The 21147-nt window shown below is 41.0% G+C and overlaps 1 protein-coding gene across 6 annotated transcripts in view; it reads right to left on the bottom strand.

Annotated features, from left to right (window-relative positions):
* Nucleotides 1-21147, bottom strand: part of DDHD2 (DDHD domain containing 2) — a 56201-nt gene that overhangs the window by 28210 nt on the left and 6844 nt on the right. For 2 of the 6 annotated variants that reach the window (XM_083185011.1, XM_083185012.1), the window contains 4 exons: nucleotides 6985-7180; nucleotides 5415-5602; nucleotides 2217-2306; nucleotides 1279-1399 (listed from right to left, as the gene is read on the bottom strand). In XM_083185011.1, the coding sequence (XP_083041137.1) occupies nucleotides 1279-1399; nucleotides 2217-2306; nucleotides 5415-5602; nucleotides 6985-7177 (592 nt within the window). In that variant the 5' untranslated portion in view covers nucleotides 7178-7180. Of the gene's footprint in view, nucleotides 1-1278; nucleotides 1400-2216; nucleotides 2307-5414; nucleotides 5603-6984; nucleotides 7181-7369; nucleotides 7442-15490; nucleotides 15903-19749; nucleotides 19841-21147 lie in introns of those variants that run through there. The other 4 variants (XM_083185009.1, XM_083185008.1, XM_083185013.1 and 1 more) reach the window with 4 other exon arrangements.

The following is a 21147-nucleotide window of genomic DNA, read 5'->3' as shown; positions in this document are numbered from 1 at the left end:
CACACACTCCTGATAATACTATAAATCTTTTTGGAGTTCACAAAAAGGATTCATGAACAATAATTTGATCATGTGGAAGCAAACAAAAAACAGTGGCCTAAGGATAAGGATGGATGATTTCAACACCAATATTTTATTTTTTTAATAGCCTGCAAACTGAACACATTCCTGGATAACCTCTATGGCAGCCATAATGGATTAACTCCTTAGTAAGCGGAGAAGACAGGCAATTTAAGAAATAAGACTAAAGGTATCCGGAACGTTTATAATGCGATCAAATAAGAATTGTCCCAAGATGTCCTATATAGGAGACAGCCAACATGTGTGGGAATATGATACTGCTGGAGGGCACTCCAATATTCCCACCTCACCGTATATCGGCAGGGGGGGGGGGGGGGGGGTCGACCTTAAGGAGTATGTTATTGTACAGTTTGACTTTCTTAAATAATGTTGTTAGATGGTTTTCAGGACCCCTCATGGTTCACAATTTCCAGGTCACCCATTAGGAGCACTGTGTATCATCATTGGTTCCTGGTTGACAGGCAATAGGCTGACCACTATTGGTCGACAGGCATAGGTCAACATTGACAAAAGGTCAATACAAAGGGTCGACATGCCATATTTTCATGATTTTTTTTCCCAACAGACTTCTTCATTCACTATCCATGTCGACATGGAATGAAAATATAATAGTGTGCCGAAAGAATGTCGAGCCGATACATTAACTGGGAGTCTATGTCCATAAATGTAGACAGACACCTAAAAATCGTGCCAACCATTGCCATGCCGACCTTTTGTAAGCGTGGACCTATTGCAGGTTGACTGTCAACCAATAGAAGTAAGCCTAGACACTGTCTATCTTTCCATCCACACCCATCCCCAACTTTTACATTTCAAAAATCCACAGGTGACCTGGAAAACGTGAACTGTGTGGGGTCAGTGGCAGAATAAGAGGTACCCCAATAAACTTTAATAACTCTATAAACTCTAACAATAACTTTGGTATTAGGAGTCATCACCGGTTAACTCCAAGTACTACTGTATCTCTGACAGTCATCAAATTGACAATAGATGCCCCAGTATTTGGATAAAGACAATGGAAAAAGAACTAAAGAGAAACACTATAAAAAAGTTTGAGTTCAATTTCCTTTGCCTTGCTACAATCTTTTACCCCCTAATGCAGGAAGAAAAAAACAAATACTAAATTGGCTATATAAATCAAGGGAAGAAATTCATATTTCATTGAGAAACACCAAAATACGACGTGTGGCCCATTACCTGGAGGTATTTCTACAGAGATATTTTCAACACCTCGCTTCACTGTTCTGGGTCGACCCTGCTCACTTGGTGTAGCTCCCCACTCATCTGGGATTCCTGTTGGTTGGTAATGAACCATAAGCTGTGCAAAAAAGAGGATCAATGAGAATTGTAGATATAAGCATAACAATATCATCGTATTGTTTTAGATCTATAGTTATATATCTCCAATAACCCTTCATACTACAGAAGCCCTAGTATTGCAAGGAACCAATGCCCTAGAACTGCAAGGGGCCAAGGCAGTGCATATGTCATAGTATTCTCACTGTCATTCAGCCAAGGGAAAAGCAGAAATAAGCATAATATTCTACAGCCACATAGTGGCCAAGTGTAGCTGTCCAATCACCTCTCACTCACATACTATCTGGAGGACACTGGAATAAAATGGTGGTGTAGAGGGTGTTCTAGGAACATGTGCAAACATATACTCATTTGGGGACTTGAGCTACGTCAATGGGGTTTTTTGGGATTCAGTTATTATAAGGGCTGTAATATATGCCTTAATTTCCAGGTAGAACCTGACTCCTTGCTGTTTCCTTGTTGATACGTTTACAAAAATAAAATAAAAATGCTGTACTTTTGCCATGGTTCTCCCATCTTACAGATTCCTTGGAAGAAACTTGATTTGCAATATCAAGTTCCAAAAATATTAAATTCTTCATATCTGTTTTAGGGAAGTTGGAAACACAACTCAGATGAATGCCACCATTGGTGGGCTGGCAAAAGCCATCACCATCCCCATTCTTGATGTAGTGTCCATAAAGGATGGCTCAGATAGCAACTGTGGGGATCATTAAATAAATATGAAATCACTGCTGGGGAGTCTGTTCGGGTGACTTCAAGACCTTATTTGTGTACAAGTAAATAAGCCATATCTGGGAAGGATGCCCTTTCTATACCTTGGGGTTATGCAGAATTATCAGATCTCTAGAGGGTGATTCCAGTCTCTTCTTCCACTCATTATGGGTCACTGCTTGCATGTAGGTGTCCTGCAGAAACAGACATGTTCCAATTATTTATTTATTAACAATTTCTTATATAGCGCATACGGATTCGGTATGAAATCCCGACGGTCAAAATCCCGACATATAGAACGTACAGGTGAAACAGTCAACATGACTGTGTCGACATGTGTTTTTTGATCGAATGTCGACACGGACACAGTTGGAAGTGAACCACAGTCACTCGCTTCGCTCTTGATGCTTCGGGCACGGTGCCTCGCTGCCCTCGGCACACTATTGGATGGTAGGGCATGAAATACCGCCTGTCGGCACGTCGGGTCAAAAAACACAGTGAAAAAACCCATGTCGACCTATCGACACAAAGTCATGTTGACTGTTTCACCTGTACATTCTATATGTCGGTATTTTGACCTTGTCGGGATTTTAAATGTCGGGATTTTGACCTTGTCTGGATTTTGTCCTTGTCGGTATTATGACCCATTCGGGATTTTGACTGCATCCCATGCATACATATTCCGCAGCGCTTTACATAGGATATTTGAACATTCACATCAGTCCCTGCTCCAGTGGAGCTTACAATCTATATTCCCTACCACATGTACACGCACACACAGACAATCTAGGGTTAATTTAGTTGGAAGCCAAATAACCTACCAGTATATTTTTGGATTGTGGGAGGAACCCGGAGGAAACCCACACAAGCACAGGGAGAATATACAAACTCCGCACAGTTATGGCCATGGTGGGAATGGAACCCATGACCTCAGCGCTGTGAGGCAGTAATGCTAACCATTACACCATCCGTCGGTCCTTTGTTAAAGGTTACTGAAGATTTTTGGCTCACATTTATCCAAAACTTTTACTCCTGATAAAGATTTTAAATATCAAGAAAAATATTTATTAAAACTGTATAAAATAAAATATTTTGTTAATATTCCAGTCCAACAACGATTTAGGATAGATCCAGGCCTTCAATATTTTCTCAAACATTAGTTGTTTTTTCCATTCTATGTTTATGAGAATATTTGTAATAGTTTATTGAGAATCAAAAGGCGACAATACCAATAAAATCTAAATTGGTTTACATCTAACTTAAGCAAAGCAATATCAGTTTTGCACATCTGTTGAATAGTGCAGTGGGGGTTACTGGAGCCTGGACTCCAAACATTTAAATGAATACAAATATCTACATTATTCATGAACAGTTATTTCCCTACCCAACAAAACACAGACAAACAAAAAGAAAGACAACTTTGTCTACAATATTGCTATGAGATGCACTGTAGAGTCAGCCTTCTAGACAACCCTAGAAGTAAAATGAAGTGATGTCCACCTGTCAAGTTCCTACATTTCACTCTTTCAGCAACCAGGCATCATAAAGTAAAAGTACACAGAAGCATTGAAGATTCAGTCCCTCTCTCGATTCTAGAACAAGCCAATAGTAGCGGTGATAACCCCTAGTCAGTGCTGCTCAAAGAAAATAAACACTGATGGGAAGATGTCCCCTTCTAACATTTGTCCAATTCCAATGATGTTCAGGCTACAGTATGACCAGGTTCAGATAATGATCCAAAGCTAAGTTGGGTATCAGCTTACTGAGAGACTGTCAGCAAGTTTCACCCTATTTGGCCATCTAGAGGAGAGAAGCAGCCCCAACACACACAATGCACTTGCCGGAGTGCCTGTCATGCAGGCAGTATGTAAGGGTCTGGCCAACAAATCCTTAGAGGACCAAATCTATTAACCCCTATGCTGCCTTCCACACCAGTCAGAGGACTGCTTTCTTAACACTTTTTTTTTTTTTTACACTTTCGGAATATTCACTGGTATGAAGTCTCTCTTCAGGTTTCTCACCTGGCTGAATAAGAACAACCCTGATTCTTCTTATGACTTAGGGGTACATTTGCTAAAGTGTTCGTTTTTAGAAGTGAGAGATGTTGCCCATAGCAACCAATCAGATTTCCGCTATTATCCAATAGAAGATGTTAGCTAAAGAAGGACAGCAAACATTTCTAAGATGGGAGTTCACATGGGATGATGCTATGGGCAACCAATCAGATACTGTCTATTATCTTCTAGAAGGTTCTAAATAAATAAAAAGTATATTCGGATTGGTTGCCCATAGAAACATCCCATGTGAAATAGAACTCCCATCTTAGTAAATTTCCCCAGTAGAATCTGGTTGGTTGCTATGGGAAACATATCTCACTTCTAAAAACTCACACTTTACTAAATGTATCACATAGAATCCGCATTCCCAAAATCTTTGGCCAGATAAAACCACTGAAGCTGCAATTTTAGCCCCTTAATTGAATACATAAGACCATCATCTTCTAGGTATCTGGGGAAGTCTTAAATCAGGGATGGGGAACCTTCGGCTCTCCAGCTGTTGTTGAACTACACATCCCAGAATGCTTTGCTACAGTTTTAGCATAGCCAAATAGCAATACTGTAGCAGTGCATGCTGGGATGTGTATTTCAGTAACAGCTGGGGGGGCAAAGGTTCCCCATCCCTGTTTTAAACCAACATCCAACTTAAGGTGTCCATACACTAGTACGGTTTGGGCTGATTTCACCCGATCCCAAAGGTGCACTCATTACTCACTAACACATATTAAAAGATCCACAGGTGGAGCTAATTACTTCACTTGTGATTCTGTGAGGAGATCTGGAAAACCTTAACTGTTGGTAGCTCTCGAGGACTGGAGTTGGCTATCACTGGTTTAGAGTAAAATAAATATATGCATTCAAATAAATATTTGCCCCAATGCAGGTTACAGTCTTAATGCCAAAACACATAAGCACACACTAAAGGTCCATAAACAATGGGCGTTTTTTCCCAGCATGTATGGCCAGCAATGACGTGTACATCAATGCCTGAAAACCGCTCAGTGCATACAAACTGAGCGGTGTTTATGGGGGGGGAATTACTTTCCATAGTAGGAGAATATGCCCCCATAAGGGTGAGGAGCAGTGCTAGCCTTTTATTATATAGGATAAGTGCAAAAAAAAATATATATTCACATAATAATAATGCTACACACGCTCATTTCTATTAAAGACATTTACTGGACAGATGAATATACAATGAAAAGGTTTCAGGATGGGACATGAAATATAAAAGCAGGAAATTACCTCTAGAATCTCACTGAAATTCTCTGCATATGGAACGTATTTATCTTTATCCCCTTTGTAGAACCAGGTGCATCTCTGAACTTCAGAGTCGTCCTCATCCCAGTACACAGACAGCATCCTGCGACTGCCCAGGTACACATCATATCGCCCTCCACAAACTGGGATTACAATACTGTTTGGATTTTGTCCTAATAAAAGATAATAAACAGAAGCGTTATAAAACAGAACATCATGGTCAAGCAAAATAATAAATTAAAAAAAATCACCTAAAACACACAAGAGAAACAAAAGTAAAAAAAAAAAAAAAAATTCCCTAGGTGTGCAATCTGCCATTCCATAGCTATGAAGGGCTCAAGTCCTAGATTAAAGGCTTAATGAGCTCTATTACATTCATACTAACAGGATTAGATGCACAACACATAAATCCAATTACTTCCATGTTCCATTAATTTATGAGCACACTAAACTAGTGTGTCTATCAGTCCTCTTATCATAACATTAAAACGCACTCATCCTGTATTACACAACCCCCCCCCCATGCCCTCCATGACCCTTCGTACAGCCACTCCTCATGCTGCTTTCAGACCGCAAAACTGGCTTTGACCAGGTATTTTGAAAAGTTTCTAAAAACGGGTCTGCCAGGTAAAACCCCTTTCACACCGCATCTCTTAAACGGGATATTACCGTTTAAGTGCCGTTTTTTGACACTGGCAGACCCGTTTTTGGAAACTTTCCAAATACAGGATCAAAGCCAGTGCGGTCTTCAGCATCCCCCCCCCCCCCCCCTGTAACACGCTGTGTGGCAGCGTGTTACAGTTAACACCCCCCCCCCCCCAACCAATAGGGCTAACACCCCCCCCCCCCACCCAATGTGTTTAAGAAAGCCCTCCCATGCAGCCAGTACCTCATGACTTGAGGATCCCGGCTGTGCAGACTCCTGCAGCTTATAAAAAAAGTGACTTTCGGAAAATGGCTGCCCCCATATGAAAGACAGTTTTTTCAAACAGTCTTTCCTATGGGGCAGCCATTTTCCGGAAGTCACTTTTTTTGCCGACAGGAGCAGGAGCCGACAGCCGGGATCGTAAGGCACGAGGCACGGGGGTTTTCTTAAACACATTGGGGGGGGGGGGGCGCAGCAGTGAGCACTATTGGTCCCCAGTGCCTGCATATTTAACGAGCCGGCCGCGCATTACATGTGTGCATATGTAATGAGCGGCTAATTACATATGTGCATATGTAATTATCTGCTAATTACATATGCGCATATTTAATGCACGGTCGGCTCATTAAATATGCAGGCACTGGGGACCAATAGTGCTCACTGTTGCCTGGGTACCATTTCAGACTGCAAAAAAAAAAACGGGTCTGAAACGTGTAGGACCCTGCTTTTTTACCATTTTAAAATACCGGTTATTTTAAAACGGTAAACGCACTCTGGACCTTTCAGACCGCACATATTACCGTTTTGAAACGGTAAAGAAACGGCAATATACCGTTTAATTTGTGCGGTCTGAAAGGGGCATTACTGTATTACCCTGTATTTATAGTCTGTGGTTCTCACATACTGTACCAGAGCAGAAAGCAGCCTCCAGTTTGTCAGAATCCTCCCTGCTGAAGGGGTTCCAGGACCCTCTGTCATCCTGTATCTTGTGGTAGAACCAGTGAGGTATCACCGCCTCATAGGTCATTGGGTTCTCCATTGTCTCATTGGTGATTGAGGATGCGGAGGGTGGAGACGCCTCCGATTTGCCTTGTGAAGACATCTCCTATATCAATAATAAAGAAATAGAGCTCTAAACTGAAACATAATTTACAGTACAGTGATTTTCTATCTAAAATATTACTTTAGACTTTGACCCCTCCCAACAAAGAATCAGATGGTATATCTGCCCTTAGGTGGAGCTAGATGGCAAACAATTGGTGGTGACTAAAACCATTTGCAATTGTAAGCACACCATATTCTGCTTCTTCTCCATAACCTGTTCCATGTGTGTCTGTTCTGATCAAAGGCAGGTATTCAATTAGACCTAAACACCCACAAAGAAAAAGAAAGTATCTTTAAGGGTGCACTGAGAATCAATTTTTATTTATTTGGTAAAAATTAACTTTTTCTTGTATTTATTATAAAAAAAAGTCTCCTATTAAGAGAGACCATGTTACCTTGTCTTTAGTGAAATATTGAAAGATAGATTAGTGAATAAAGAAAGAAAAAAATAAATAAGTGTAATAATCTTAAAAAGAGAAGGATAAATGTGTGTGTGTCATCTTATTTATTTCACAATCTTCGGATTTGATTTGCCTTTATTATAAATTGATACTTGCTGCTACGTACTTCAATGTCTTTATGTACTGGCAGCTTTGTAACCAAAGGAATTCTTATTGTTACTTCGGGGCTTACACTGTTGCAATTATTTTACAGACAGGGTTACTATGGCCACATCAATGCATCCATTACAGTGTTATCCCAGCCCTTTGCAAACAACATTCAGATGCTTGGTAACGTATTATTAAATATTATGTCCATACAATGTGCCTGTGTGCATGGTTTTTATTGGACAGATTTGGTGATATTCCGATAAGCACATTTTACCACATGTAAGACAATTGGTGCTACTCTCCGTTACCATTACAAATGTAAAATGAAGATAAATGTTTATCTGCGCTATAGAATATTAAGGGATTTCCTTATGAGTATCCTGTTATTAAGGGGGCGAGTCCTTATTTTATAAGCTCTGTGTCCTGCATATATTTCATGTCCGGAATTGAGCGGTTTATCCGCCGGATAAAGTGCAGTCAGAGCTTAATTTAATGATTATTTGGACGTCTCTCCTTCATAAAGCTTATGATCTATTACAGCCTATGCCTGCTAGTACAGGGCTTATTACCCGTAAATAACGGCTATATTCTAATATTCATCAGCTTTTTAACAGGTTTTAAACTCCAGGAGGCCAGTTTATTAAGGCCTGGAAACAATGTTAGGTACTTGTTTCCTAGCGCGGTGCCCGTCGGGTCCCATCGCATACCATAACTTAAGGTATGCGATGGGACCCGATCAGACCTTACAGACCCAATTTTCAGGTTTTAAAGACCTTCCCATACAATTAAAAAAATCGGTCGTATAGCATACCATGCGATGTGACGCGACCGCCCCTATTTTACATTGTACCCAATGTTAAATGACCCCCCAGACCAGATTTTTAATTGTATACCCACCTGATGGTTAATTATTATGTCAAATGTGCCCCCCCCCCCCTTTACTAACGCAACGCCACGATAAACGTCAACCCGAAGCGTGGCGAGCGGTACGCGTCCTACGACTTTTTCATACCCCCACTATTCACGTCGGCGTGGAGTTGATTTTATATAGTGTGGGGAGCACAGCGAGCAACCGAGCCTGAAGCGTGGAGATCCCCGTGATGGTACTGCGGGGGCTGGGGGACCTGCGCGCAGCTGGGCTCCAGACATCCTGCTTTTGCTCCAGTTTGCAGACGCATCGCTGCCTCTTCCCTCTCCCCCATCACCGCCACGCCGCCCACTGATCCGGAGGCCGGGGGTGTTGGAGCTCCGTGAATGGGGGACTGGAGCTCCAAGTGCATGCGACCTCCCCGGCCTCCACCGGAACACGGACCCCTTGATACCTGCGGGCGATGTGAGGGACATCGCTAAGCACAATTTGTGTTACTGCTGCTAAGTGATCACACCAAGCGGCCCCTCTAGCCGGCTCAGTACGGTGGTGGATGAAAGTCCGCTTTATATAAAATTTGGTATCACACTTATTAAATAAGCATTAAGACAATTGTCCATTTTAAAACAGCATTGGATGTAGGATATGTATTATTAATTACTGCGCTACCCGGCAGTGAACCGCTTATTCACGGGTATAATAATAGGGTGACCAGTGTATGAGTGGTATTATAACATTGTTTTCAGGCCTTAATAAACTGGCCTCCTGGAGTTTAAAACCTGTTAAAAACTGATGAATATTAGAATATAGCCGTTACAATCCCGGCGGTAGTACCGCTTATTAATGGGTAATAAGCCCTGTACTAGCAGGCATAGGCTGTAATACATCAGAAGCTTTATGAAGGGGAGAAGTCCAAATAATATTTAAGCTCTGACTGCACTTTATCTGGCGGATAAACCGCTCAATTCCGGACATGAGATATATGCAGGACACGGAGCTTATAAAATAAGGACTCACTCCCTTAATAACAGGATACTCATAAGGAAATCCCTTAATATTATATAGCGCAGATAAACATTTATCTTCATTTTACATCTGTAATGGTAACGGAGAGTAGCACCAATGGTCTTACATGTGGGAAAACGTGCTTATCGGAATATTACCAAATCTGTCCAATAAAAACCATACACACAGGCACATTGTATGGACATAATACATTACCAAGCATCTGAATGTTGTTTGCAAAGGGCTGAGATAACACTGTAATGGATTAAAAGGCACTGATGTGGCCATAGTAACCCTGTCTGTAAAATTATTGCAACAGTGTAAGCCCTGAAGTAACAATAAGAATTCCTTTGGTTACAAAGCTGCCAGTACATAAAGACATTGAAGTACGTAGCAGCAAGTATCGGATTCAGTATTGAATCCCGGCAGTCGGGATCCCGGCGTTCAGAATCCCGACGCTGGAATCCCGACAGCCGAAATGCCGACAAGGGGGGGGGACGTGGATCGCCCCCCCTTGCGGGCTCGCTGCGCTCGCCACGCAGCGGGCCCGGAGCCTCGCTACGCTCGGCACACTAATTTATTCTCCCTTCGGCTGTCGGGATTCCGGCGTCGGGATTCTGAACGCAGGGATCCCAACCGCCGGGATTGTAACTGCATCCCCAAGTATCAACTTATAATAAATACAATAAAAGTTATTTTTTACCACATAAATAAAAATTGATTCTCAGTGCACCCTTAAAAGATACTTCTTTTTCTTTGTGGGTGTTTAGGTTTAAAGGTGGCCATACACACGCAGATTTATCTTCAGATCTGGGTGGTAGGAACAAAAACATGGTTATGGATGAGAGCAAATGACAGTTGACCATTTGCTTAGAAATGGTCATGTTTTTGTTCCAACCAGCCAGATCTGAAGATAAATCTTACTAGTGTATGGGAACCTTAACTATAAGTAGTGGGTAGCACCCACCAGACTAATTTTAGGGAAGATTATATCTCCCTAACTTTTCAAAAATAACTGGGGGAAGAGGATCGCGTCTAAGTGATAAAAAGTACTGGTGCGGGAATCTCTTCTCTTTTAGGTATTCAATTAGCCCTGAACAAACATTGAGCATGGAAAACAGATGTTTTTTGCAGTTTATCCCTAGGGATCTTTGAGATAATTATATAGAAAATTTGGGGGGGGGGGGGGGGGGGGGGCTATTCAATTTCGTCTTCACAAAAGAAAAAGAAAATTAAATTTTGCCCGAAAACACATAGGGCAGTATTCAATGAGAATACTGACGACATGCAGCGAATCCTGTTTAGGATTCGCTGCACATTCGCCACTGCCCTGCCTCGCCAGCTCCAGTATTCAACGAGTCAGGGGCTCGCTGCCCCTGACCGGCGAATTTTAACTCCTGCGGTGATGCCGCAGGGAGCCTGAGGACGGTGGCAGGCAGGGAGATGGAAGTCTCCCTGCCTGCCCCAGAACGTTTGTGGGGGGGAGGTGGGCTCCCCGGGTGCCAGGCAGCACAGGCTGCCCCCCGGGGGTGCCAGCAGGGGACCGGGTATATTCACTACACCCGATCATGCATATGTAATGCTCGGGTGAAGTGAATATATGAATATCTAATGAGCGGCTAGGCTCCGGCCCCCTGCTGGCTGGTCTGTGTAAAAAAATATATATATATATTTTTTTTTTTTTATTAAATATATATATATTCATGTGCTTACAGCACATGAATAAAAATAGCATGCCCCTCCTCAGAATAAAATTCCTGATTTTTTTACACCAAATGTAAAAAACAAAACACTTTATTTTAAAAGTTCACATTCCACTTCACCATAAAAAGATAGCGATTCCTACTGGGTGAATCATGGCGAAAAAACCTTGAAATGTATTCGCAATCTGGTCATTAAATAGGGTGATTCACCGTTTTAGTCAAAAATTCGCCTTACAGCACAAAATCGCCATAAAAACATGGCGAATCAGCCTCATTGAATACCGCCCATAGGTTCAGTGAAACCTGTGCATTTTCACCACTACAGACCGGAAAAACTGGCATTTCTCAGGGATTTTATTTTGACTGCTTGACCCCTTTACTCAGTTTCTCAGGCCTGCTTCATGAGCAGACAAAGATGGCAGAGAGGGCACACGGGGGCAGTTTTCTGCCACGTAACCCACATCTACGCCCATGGCATCTCAGCCAGGTGGGGCTGATATGACAATGAGACGGAGGTGCTGAGGCAGGTGACAAAATGAATCCTAGATAAAAACTGTGGCTTATGCAGTTTTAAATCGGTGTTAACAAAATACAACACACACATCATAAAGTTATAAAACATTTGACATTTGATATTCAGATTAACCCTTTGAGAGCCAAGTGAATAAGTTAAAATTGGCAAATAAACATTTTTATTCATAATAATGACCTGCAAATTTGAATTTGACCAATGTGACAGCGACAATTACATCTTTAGCAGATGATATTTTGCACATAGCTCACAGATGTTGGCACTCAAAGGGTAAAAACACTCTTAATAAAGCATCTGATCTAAATTAAATGCCATATTCTTTGTGTATTGATTGAGAATGATACATTCTGGAAAATTCAAACATATCAGCACTATTCTGCAGCTTTAGTTACTAAATATAAGCAAACATTATTTATATCAGGGATGGGGGGGGGGACGACTTATTTTTTTTTTTAAATAATACATTTTAAAACCACTATTAAAACATTTTTGCATCAATGTTTTCATTAAAAAGAAAAAAAAAATATTAATCCTACTTAATACACTGTGAAACATTGATATGTATCAGAAAGCATTTTTTAATGCTTTCTAACATCAATCAGTTAATAAGGCTTTGATACGATATTTTGACACAACCATTGTTTTACTGCTTATTATATCCATCTTCCTTCCACTTATCTAAATAGGACTGAAGGGTTTGAATCAAACTAAACATGAAGGTGATTAAACCATGAGAGATTACTCTGTGTATTGTCTCTAATGTATTGGAGTAGTTGTTTACCGTAAATGATTGAAAAGGTTAGTTGTGGTTTTCTCCTGTCCTATAGGATTGTTAGAGAAGAAATTTGTAGAGGTTTCGCTGATGCTAGGCAGATTTTGTACATCTCTGATCTGGTTCACCATTCCCACTTTTTCTCAGGGGTCCATCCTATTATATGTAAGTTGCCATTGCCATAATATTTAAACGCTGGTGACAGCACCAGGTATTGCACCCTTCGCAAGTTGGTTTAAGCTCGAATTCACACAAAATTTCTCACTACTCTGTGGGTCAGTGAGCAGTTTTGTGCGATTTTCGGCCACCGTAAAGTGAGCCCATTGCAATTATTCGCTTTCGTGAATTTGTAGCAATAATAAGATCAACTCCTATTTCTGTTATGTGTGCGATATCACTGCATTGGTTCAGCTAACGCAAATTAAGACCGCAAGCAGAAATGTGGAATAATAGCAGCAAGTTTCCCATTGACTGATATTTTTAAGAAGTCACGGAAAAAAAATATATAATGTCTAAAATCAGTCAACCCCTTTTTATTTATTTATATTGTTTTCAGCAGTTTCCTGACACATCCCCGCTGACAAAGGTGAAACATTTTCTGTATTTTACTTGAAGCTTATATTTCTTTTCCCATAGATGAATAGTACATTGTGCATACCTCCCAACATGACCCTTTCCAGGAGACACACAATTCTCTGTTCCTGGATTTACATCTTAATTTAGGTTTACCATCACCTGTGGTGAAAAACCTGTCTGAGCAATTAACCTGTTTAAAACAGATAATGGTAATCCTAAATTAAGAGAGAAGTCCAGAAACAGAGCATTGTGTCCCTCCTGGAATGGGTCATGTTGGGAGGTATGTATTGTGTCTTGATCTAGGGTAGCCAACTCCAGTCCTCGAGAGCTACCAACAGTTGATGTTTTTGAGATCTCCTCAGAAAATCACAAGTGAAGTAATTAGCTCCTGTGGATCTTTTAAAGTGTTAGTGACCAGTGTTCATTCTAGCATCCGCTATCTTTGAAAGTCCATGCAGTTCCTCTTCCCTGCCTGGGGTGTCGCTGTCTGCTGTGGTGTTTCTAGCACAGGTCTGGTTTGCATATCAGTGCTGATATACAGACCACACTGTGCTAGAAGCACTACAGCAGACAGCGACAAACCAGGCAGGGAAGAGGAACTACATGAATTTTCAAAGATAGCGGGTGCTAGAATGAACCCTAAGTGAGAATGTGAACTGTTGGTAGCTTTCGAGGAATGGAATTGGCTACCACTGGTCTAGATGATGTCTAGCTAAGAGTAAATCATCTGTAAAAGTCACTAGTCCAATGTGGGGCACAAACACCTGTGGGGTCATTCCTATTAAGTTAAGCAGGTCCATTGTAATCCCTTTAAACTGTGACACTAATTATTTACACAGGTTGTGAATTACTGTAGATGGCTGGCTGGCTGGCTTCAAGCCTGATTTTCAGACGTGTTTGATTAGCCACAGAACCTGTAGAATTCATGAGCATCTCAGTTTTAAAGGGATGGTATAGTAAGCTTAGGAATACTGTTTGAAAGAAAAAAAAAAATGACGCCAAGGTCATCAAAAAATAGATAGGTACAGTATGTTCTCGCTGGGAGTTTTGATGTAACATTATCTTTCGAGACTGGCTGAATACGGTTAGAGAAGTCAGACGGCATGAGCATGCCAATATGGAAACATGCAGATAAATTATATGGACAATATAATTATTTAAAGTCAGCAACCCATAAATAGAGTGTATACAAATAGTGGGGGAGGGGCAGTATACATTCTACATAATTAAAGGCAAACACTGATCCTCACCTCTTGGGGGGAGGGGGTAGAATTCAAAAGTTTTGTGCACCGGGGACTACTAGATGGTGGCACTGTCGCCTGTGCTGACATTACTGTTTTGTTATTCCATCATTTTGACAGTCAATTATATGAGGTTATGACAAAACAGTAGAGATGTGCAGATCTGCATTTACCCAGATCTCAAAACGGGATCTTATTGGCTATATGCGGTCACATGTTTTTGCTCCAAAATGTGACAGATGGATAGCCAATAAGATCCCGTTTTGAGATCTGGGTAAATCTGGATCTGCACATCTCTACAGAACAGACAGAAAAAAAAAAAAAAAAAAAAAAATCAGCCAGGGTATACATCTGTGCAGCGGTGGAACTACTGTCCATTTTGAGGAATACAAACCAACAGGAAAGTGACACTGACTGGATGTGTATAACCACCCAATCCAGGGCAGCAGTCCCTTGCAGAGCATCTCCCTTAAGGTGCTCATACACGCACCAATTTTGGCGTGCGTTTTGTGCTAAATCGCATCGCATTGAATGCATTGTGCATGTGATGTGCGTGCGATGCGATCAAAAGACAGTACAAAAAGTATGTGCAGCACATACTTTTTGTACTGTGCGGTGAGATGCCACGGGAGCGCGCATCTCATTGCATAGCATCCCACCGGCAAAAATCGGTGCATGTATGGGCACCTTTACAAACAGAATTTCCCATGTTCAAAAAAACTAACTTCCATGATACTGTGCTTAGCTCTATCCGGGGGTGACTATCAAGGTCACAGTTACCCTGACTCATGTACTATCACTCACGACAAGGTCATGATGGAAGCAGCACAACACAGTTTGAGCTTAAGAACGGAATGGGCTTCCGTGGGTAAAACTGAGGTGTCTCCTTGCTGAGGACGATAAATGAGCGCTTGTAAAATAAATAGATGGACGAAAACCATAAAAGGTAAAACACTATTTAGTGAGAGCTACAAGAGGCCATGTACAAGCCAGTGATTTAAAATTGAACTTAAAAAAAAAAAAAAAAAAAAAAAGATAAAAAGGAAGAGAAATCCTGACGTACATTAAATTCACAAACCAGGGATTTCTGTAGGGAACGGCTTATTGTTGACGTGCTGACTTGGACGCCCATCTTAGAGACAGAATTCTGAAGATCTTTCAAGGTCAGCAATGGCTGCAGAGTGACATCCTCTACCAGTTTTCTGCGTGCTTGGCTGCAGATCTTGGGAGGGCGGCCTGACCTGGGCAGCGTCCTGGTGGTATGATGAGTCTTCCATTTCTTAATGATAGAGCACACTGTGCTGACAGGGATAGTCATTGCCTTTGAGATTTTTTTATACCCTTCTCCTGCATTATGCAGCGCTACAATTGTGTCCCGCACTTCTTCAGAAAGCTGCTTGGTCTTCATGATGACTCTAGCTGATTGCTATGGAAGTTGATACCTTGAAATCCTTTATGTACCCGAGGGAACTTATCTACAAGTTAAACAAACTTTAATTACACAAAGATGGGAACTACTGTATATTACTAACTTGGTGACTTTTAAAATAAGAGCATCTCATCTGGTCATCAAACAAAATTGGGCAGAATTCTAGTGAAGGAAAATGGTCGACTCAATTTAAAAGGAGATTCTATACAACCACCCCAATATAGAACATTGCCTGTCAGCGCCAAGCAACACAAATACTTGTACACAAGTGACAACACGCTCACTTTCTGAATGGATCCATTATGGAGAAAATGAAAGACATTTTTGATCCATCAATTCCAAAATGATCTTCTTTGTGGAAGTTTCACGTACCTAGGGTTTGCTAACCTTACAAATAATAAGAAGATCAATCTAGAGTAAGGTAGGTTGACTGGGTAACGTTCCACAGGGAGGTGTACAACCTTTAATACCATTAAGTCTTGCACCATTTATGTAAATCCGATCAAGAAAGTCTAATCAGTACTGTGACATTGACACCAAAATAAAAATGCACATCATTACCAAAGATCCATTTAGATAAAAATATAAAACACATGACATAAAAACATGTTTGCAATTACAAGTTAGGTTTCAGTATAGTCTGTTCTATTTTTTTCACTCTATATAAGCTCCCCAATTAGCCTTTTTGTACCAATGACCTGACAGGTGTGGAAAGAGTTGATGGATCATTCAGATGTTCACACATACACACCTGTGAAAGTACAACTGTTGTGTAACACTCAGAGCAAGTTGAGTAAGAGACAGTCAGCAACAGTATAGTAGCATAGGTGCCATTTGAACTGTTGTCACAACATAATAAAGTGTGAATTCTAGAATAGACTTCAGTTATCACTCCAAAAGCTCAAAATAAACATCCTAGGACAAATTCCAACATGGGAGAATATTCAATGCTGGATTAAATTTCATATACTAGGAAATATCAGCCAGGACCTATTCATTTCCATAAACTGATAACTCTACTGGGATGAAGGGATAAATGTCCAATTTCATCAATATTTTGATGGCCACACTGGGACACTGGGCTAGGTGAGGCTATTTGGAACACAAAATCAGCATCTTGACCACTGTTAATGCAACAAGAGGATGATTGTTTGTCTGGGAAAACAGTGGTAAAAGAATATAGCAGCATGCTTGATTCAATAATTGTTTTATCCATTTGGAGCCACAAACATTGTCTTATACATTGCATCCAGAATTTATTCACAGCGCTTCATTTTTTCCATTTTATCTTACAGCCTTACTACAAAAATGGAATAAATTCACCTTTTCCCTCAAAATTCTACAATTTTTGCTAATTTATTAAACATATAAAACTAAGAAATCACAAAAGTATTCACAGCCTTTGCCATAAAGCTCAAAATTGAGCTCTGATGCATCCAGTTTCCACTGATCATCCTTGAATTGAAGTCCACTTGTGGAACTTCAGTTGATTAGATATGATTTGGAAAGGCACACACTTGTCAATATAAAAGGTCCCACATTTGACAGTGACAGTTTCAGAGAACAAACAAAGCATGAAGTCAAAGGAATTGTCTTTAGACCCCTGAGATAGGATTGTTTCGAGGCACAGAAAAATATCTGCTGCATTGAGCACAGTGCCCTCCACCAGAAGTAAAAAGAAGTTCAGAACCACCAGAACTCTTTCTAGAGCTGGCTGGCAGTGTAAACTGAGCGATCGGGGGAGAAGGTGACCAAGAACCCTATGTTCGCTGTCAGCTACAGCATTCCTCTGTGGAGAGAGGAGAACCTTCCAGAAGGACAACCATCTCTGCAGCAATCCATCAACCAGGCCTGTATGATAGGGAAGCCACTACTTAGTAAAAATGCACACGGCACCCTTCCTCGAGTTTGCCAAAATGTACCTGAAGTACTCACAGACCATGAGAAACAAAATTCTTAAAAATGTTACTCTTTGGCTTGAATGCCATGTGTCATATTTGGAGGAAACCAGGCACACCTCATCATCGGGCCAATACCATCCCTATAGAGACGCATGGTGGTGGCAGCATCATGCTGTAGGGATGTTTTTCAGCACAGGAACTGGGAGTCTCGTCAGGAGAGGGGAAAATATGATGCAGCAATGTAGAGAGACATCCTGGATGAAAATCTGTGTCATATACCTAGTTATTTCTGCATATTTGTTCAGTATGTTCTCTCCAGTTGCTGCATTCTCAGGATATTCCAGCCTCCACTTCTGCTGCCATACATTTAATGAAAGTCTGTGCTGCTAATCGCACACCTATGAGAACCCTAGCTAGCCCAGAAACTCCTGATCAGCCATTAACTCCCTGGTGGCCTGTTTGCTGAAGTCATGCTAGCTCTTATGCACTGATTATTCCATTCAGAGTCCACTTCTGCTATTGCAGTTGCTGCCTGGCTATTCGTCCAATCAGTGCAAGGCAAGGGGTTTAAAGATTCAGCTCCTGGACTAAGAGGTTGCTCTCAGCAAAGTCGCTACCACGTCCTGATACCAGGTACCCTGTATGCGTATTCCACAGTTTCCAGCCGCTACTCTGTATCTGCAAAAGTTTGGCTCTAGCTGCCACTAGCTTCTGCCACCATCGCTACCACTGCTGTAGTCCGGTTTAATACAACTTTCCTGACCTGCCTGCTACAAGCTGCATCCAGCTATTGTGTGCTACGTCTCTGCTGTAAAGCTTCCAGTAATTCTGCCATTCAGCTGTATCCAGACACTCACCAGTTGCTACAGTAGCTACACTGCAATCCTCCAACTCCGGTCCAGTTTCTGGTTATTCTCCAGTCAGCTCTACAGTACTTACAGTTCACCAACTCTGGTCCAGCTACAGAACCTACTATCCAGCCAAGCCACTGTACCTGCTGTCCTGCTATCGTAATTCTTTGTGGGTTATCCAGCTATATCCAGATCCCAGCAGCTGTTAGCGAATCATCCAGTCATCCAACCATCCAATCTTAATCACCCAATCATCAGGTATTCTTCTTCTTTAAACTCAAATCCTGAACATTGCCTTGTCCTCTAAGAATTACCTGCACGTATTACTGTTTATTTTGCAAAGGACTGCCATCTTTGTTATCTTGCTATTTATCAGAGACTTGCATCTATTTATTATTTTGTCCTCAAATAAGTATTGATCCTGGTTATATTATTCTTTGTATAAGTTCATTCATTAAACCTGTTTGTGTTAACCCATCTCCTGCTGGTCACGCCTCTCTTCCTGAAATCCGCACAACACCATCAAATCCACCATCTGACCACTCCAGTCACGACTGATTTCACACACCCATCTCATGACAACCTGCTTCAGAGAGCTCTTGCCCTGAGACTGGGGTGACTGTTCCTCTTTCAGCAGGACAATGACCCCAAGAACACCGCCAATATTTAAAAGGAGTAGCTTCAGGACAACTCTGTGAATGTCCTTGAGTGGTCCAGCCAGGACCCAGACCTAAATCTGATTGAACATCTCTGAAGAGAACTGAAAATGGCTGTGCACGGTCACTTACCATCCAACCTGATGGAGCTTGAGAGGTGCTGCAAAGAGGAATGGGCAAAACTGCTCAAAGATAAGGGTGCCAAGCTTGTGGCATCATATTCAAAAATAATTGAGGCTGTAATTGTTGCCAAAAGGTACATCAACAAAAGTATTGAGTAAAGGCTGTTTTTTATTTTTAGTAAATTTTCAAAAATCTCCCCAATACTTTTTTCACATTGTCATTATGGGGTATTGTGTGTAGAATTTTGAGAGGAAAATTAATTTATTCCATTTTGGAATAAGGGTATAAAATTAAACAAATTTGAAAAAAAAAAAGTGAAGCACTGTATGTCCTGTAAAAAAAAAAAAAAAAAAAAAACACACCTTGTAAGGCTATCTGGTAGGTCCTGCTTCATACAATGAAAGAGGTATCCATGGGCACCATATTTGCTGAAAAGGATGTATAATAAATTACCTGTAGGACAGATGGGGAAAATAAAGTGATCTATTAAAAACAAATAAAATGCAAGCAATATAAAATTACCCAAACATATCTGAACAAATACAAAAGTGCCTATTGACAGGAAGTGACATAGCCAATTTCCGCCCACTTCCTGGCTCATTATGTCAGGCTTTTGTGAATTTTTTCCTGATCAGGAAGATTTTTTTTATACTTCCGTTGGAACGTTTTGCATTCCACCCAGCTTCTGTGTGGTCCAAAGGGTAATAGGGTTCGTTCTCTGGTGATTTTTAATAAATGGTTGTTAAACCTTTAGATAATTTCTTGTTTCCTGGGAGCAATCCCCTTTACTTGTTGTTTTTTTTTTTTTTTTAAATGAATTGATTTTAAAATTATTTCCACTGCAACTTCCTCCTTTGTTGAGAATATTGTCAGCCCATTCCCTATGTACTGTACTGGCACTTTTGTATTTGTTCCCATAGGTTCAGGTAATTTAATATTGTTTGCACTTTATTTTTTTAATAAATTACTGTTTTTTCCGGTCTGTCCTACTCATCCTTATGAGCAAATATGGCACCCATGGAACACCCATGGATACCTCTTTCTTTGTCTCAAGTTCACCTTCGAATGAGGCCGACACATGGGGCGATGGGAGCTTTAGCATTGCTCAGCAAACAGCACTGTGTGCTGAGCGATTTGTCACTGCCAATGTTCTCAATAGAGAGAACATGGGCGATGACTAGATATTTCAAGCATGCTTGACATATTTAGGCCAGCAATAGCGACACGCGGGGCCAAGCAACGCTATCGGCCCTATACATACAGCGATTTGTGCTTAATTTCAAAGTGATCCAGTCAGACCGCTTAGAAAATAGGCAAAAATCGCTACCTGTGTAGGCCCCATAAAACTGACGTTCAGTCTTCATACTGTAATGCTTCAAGTCATTTGGGATAGCAGATTATTACATTATAAAATGGCCCATGGTGTGTCTATCCTTTTAGTTTTGATAGCTCAAGCTCTTCTGTTGAACATGCCAGGAGAACAGTCTTCAGATGAAGGGGTGAAATTGAATAGGATGAGAGAATCAGAAAGTGAAAGATTTGGTAAGAAATCTCCAGGTTTTTTTTTTTTAACAGCAATCATTTACACTGATTGCCGCTTTAAAAAAAAAAAAAAAAAAAAAAATGGAGATCTCTCACTTGATTCTCTCATCCTATTAAAGATAACGGGTCTGTACTTTGTGCTACCGTCTAAAGGAAAAGCCTTCTTTACAAGTCCAGATCTGTTGCATAGAGAACTGGCTGCATTGTATCCACCCATA

The sequence above is a fragment of the Crinia signifera genome, chromosome 4 (genome assembly GCF_055691185.1).
Source record: "Crinia signifera chromosome 4, ASM5569118v1, whole genome shotgun sequence".
Classification (NCBI taxonomy): domain Eukaryota; kingdom Metazoa; phylum Chordata; class Amphibia; order Anura; family Myobatrachidae; genus Crinia; species Crinia signifera.
The sequence above is the reverse complement of the archived record's forward strand: the minus strand, read 5'-3'. Positions and strand labels throughout refer to the sequence as shown.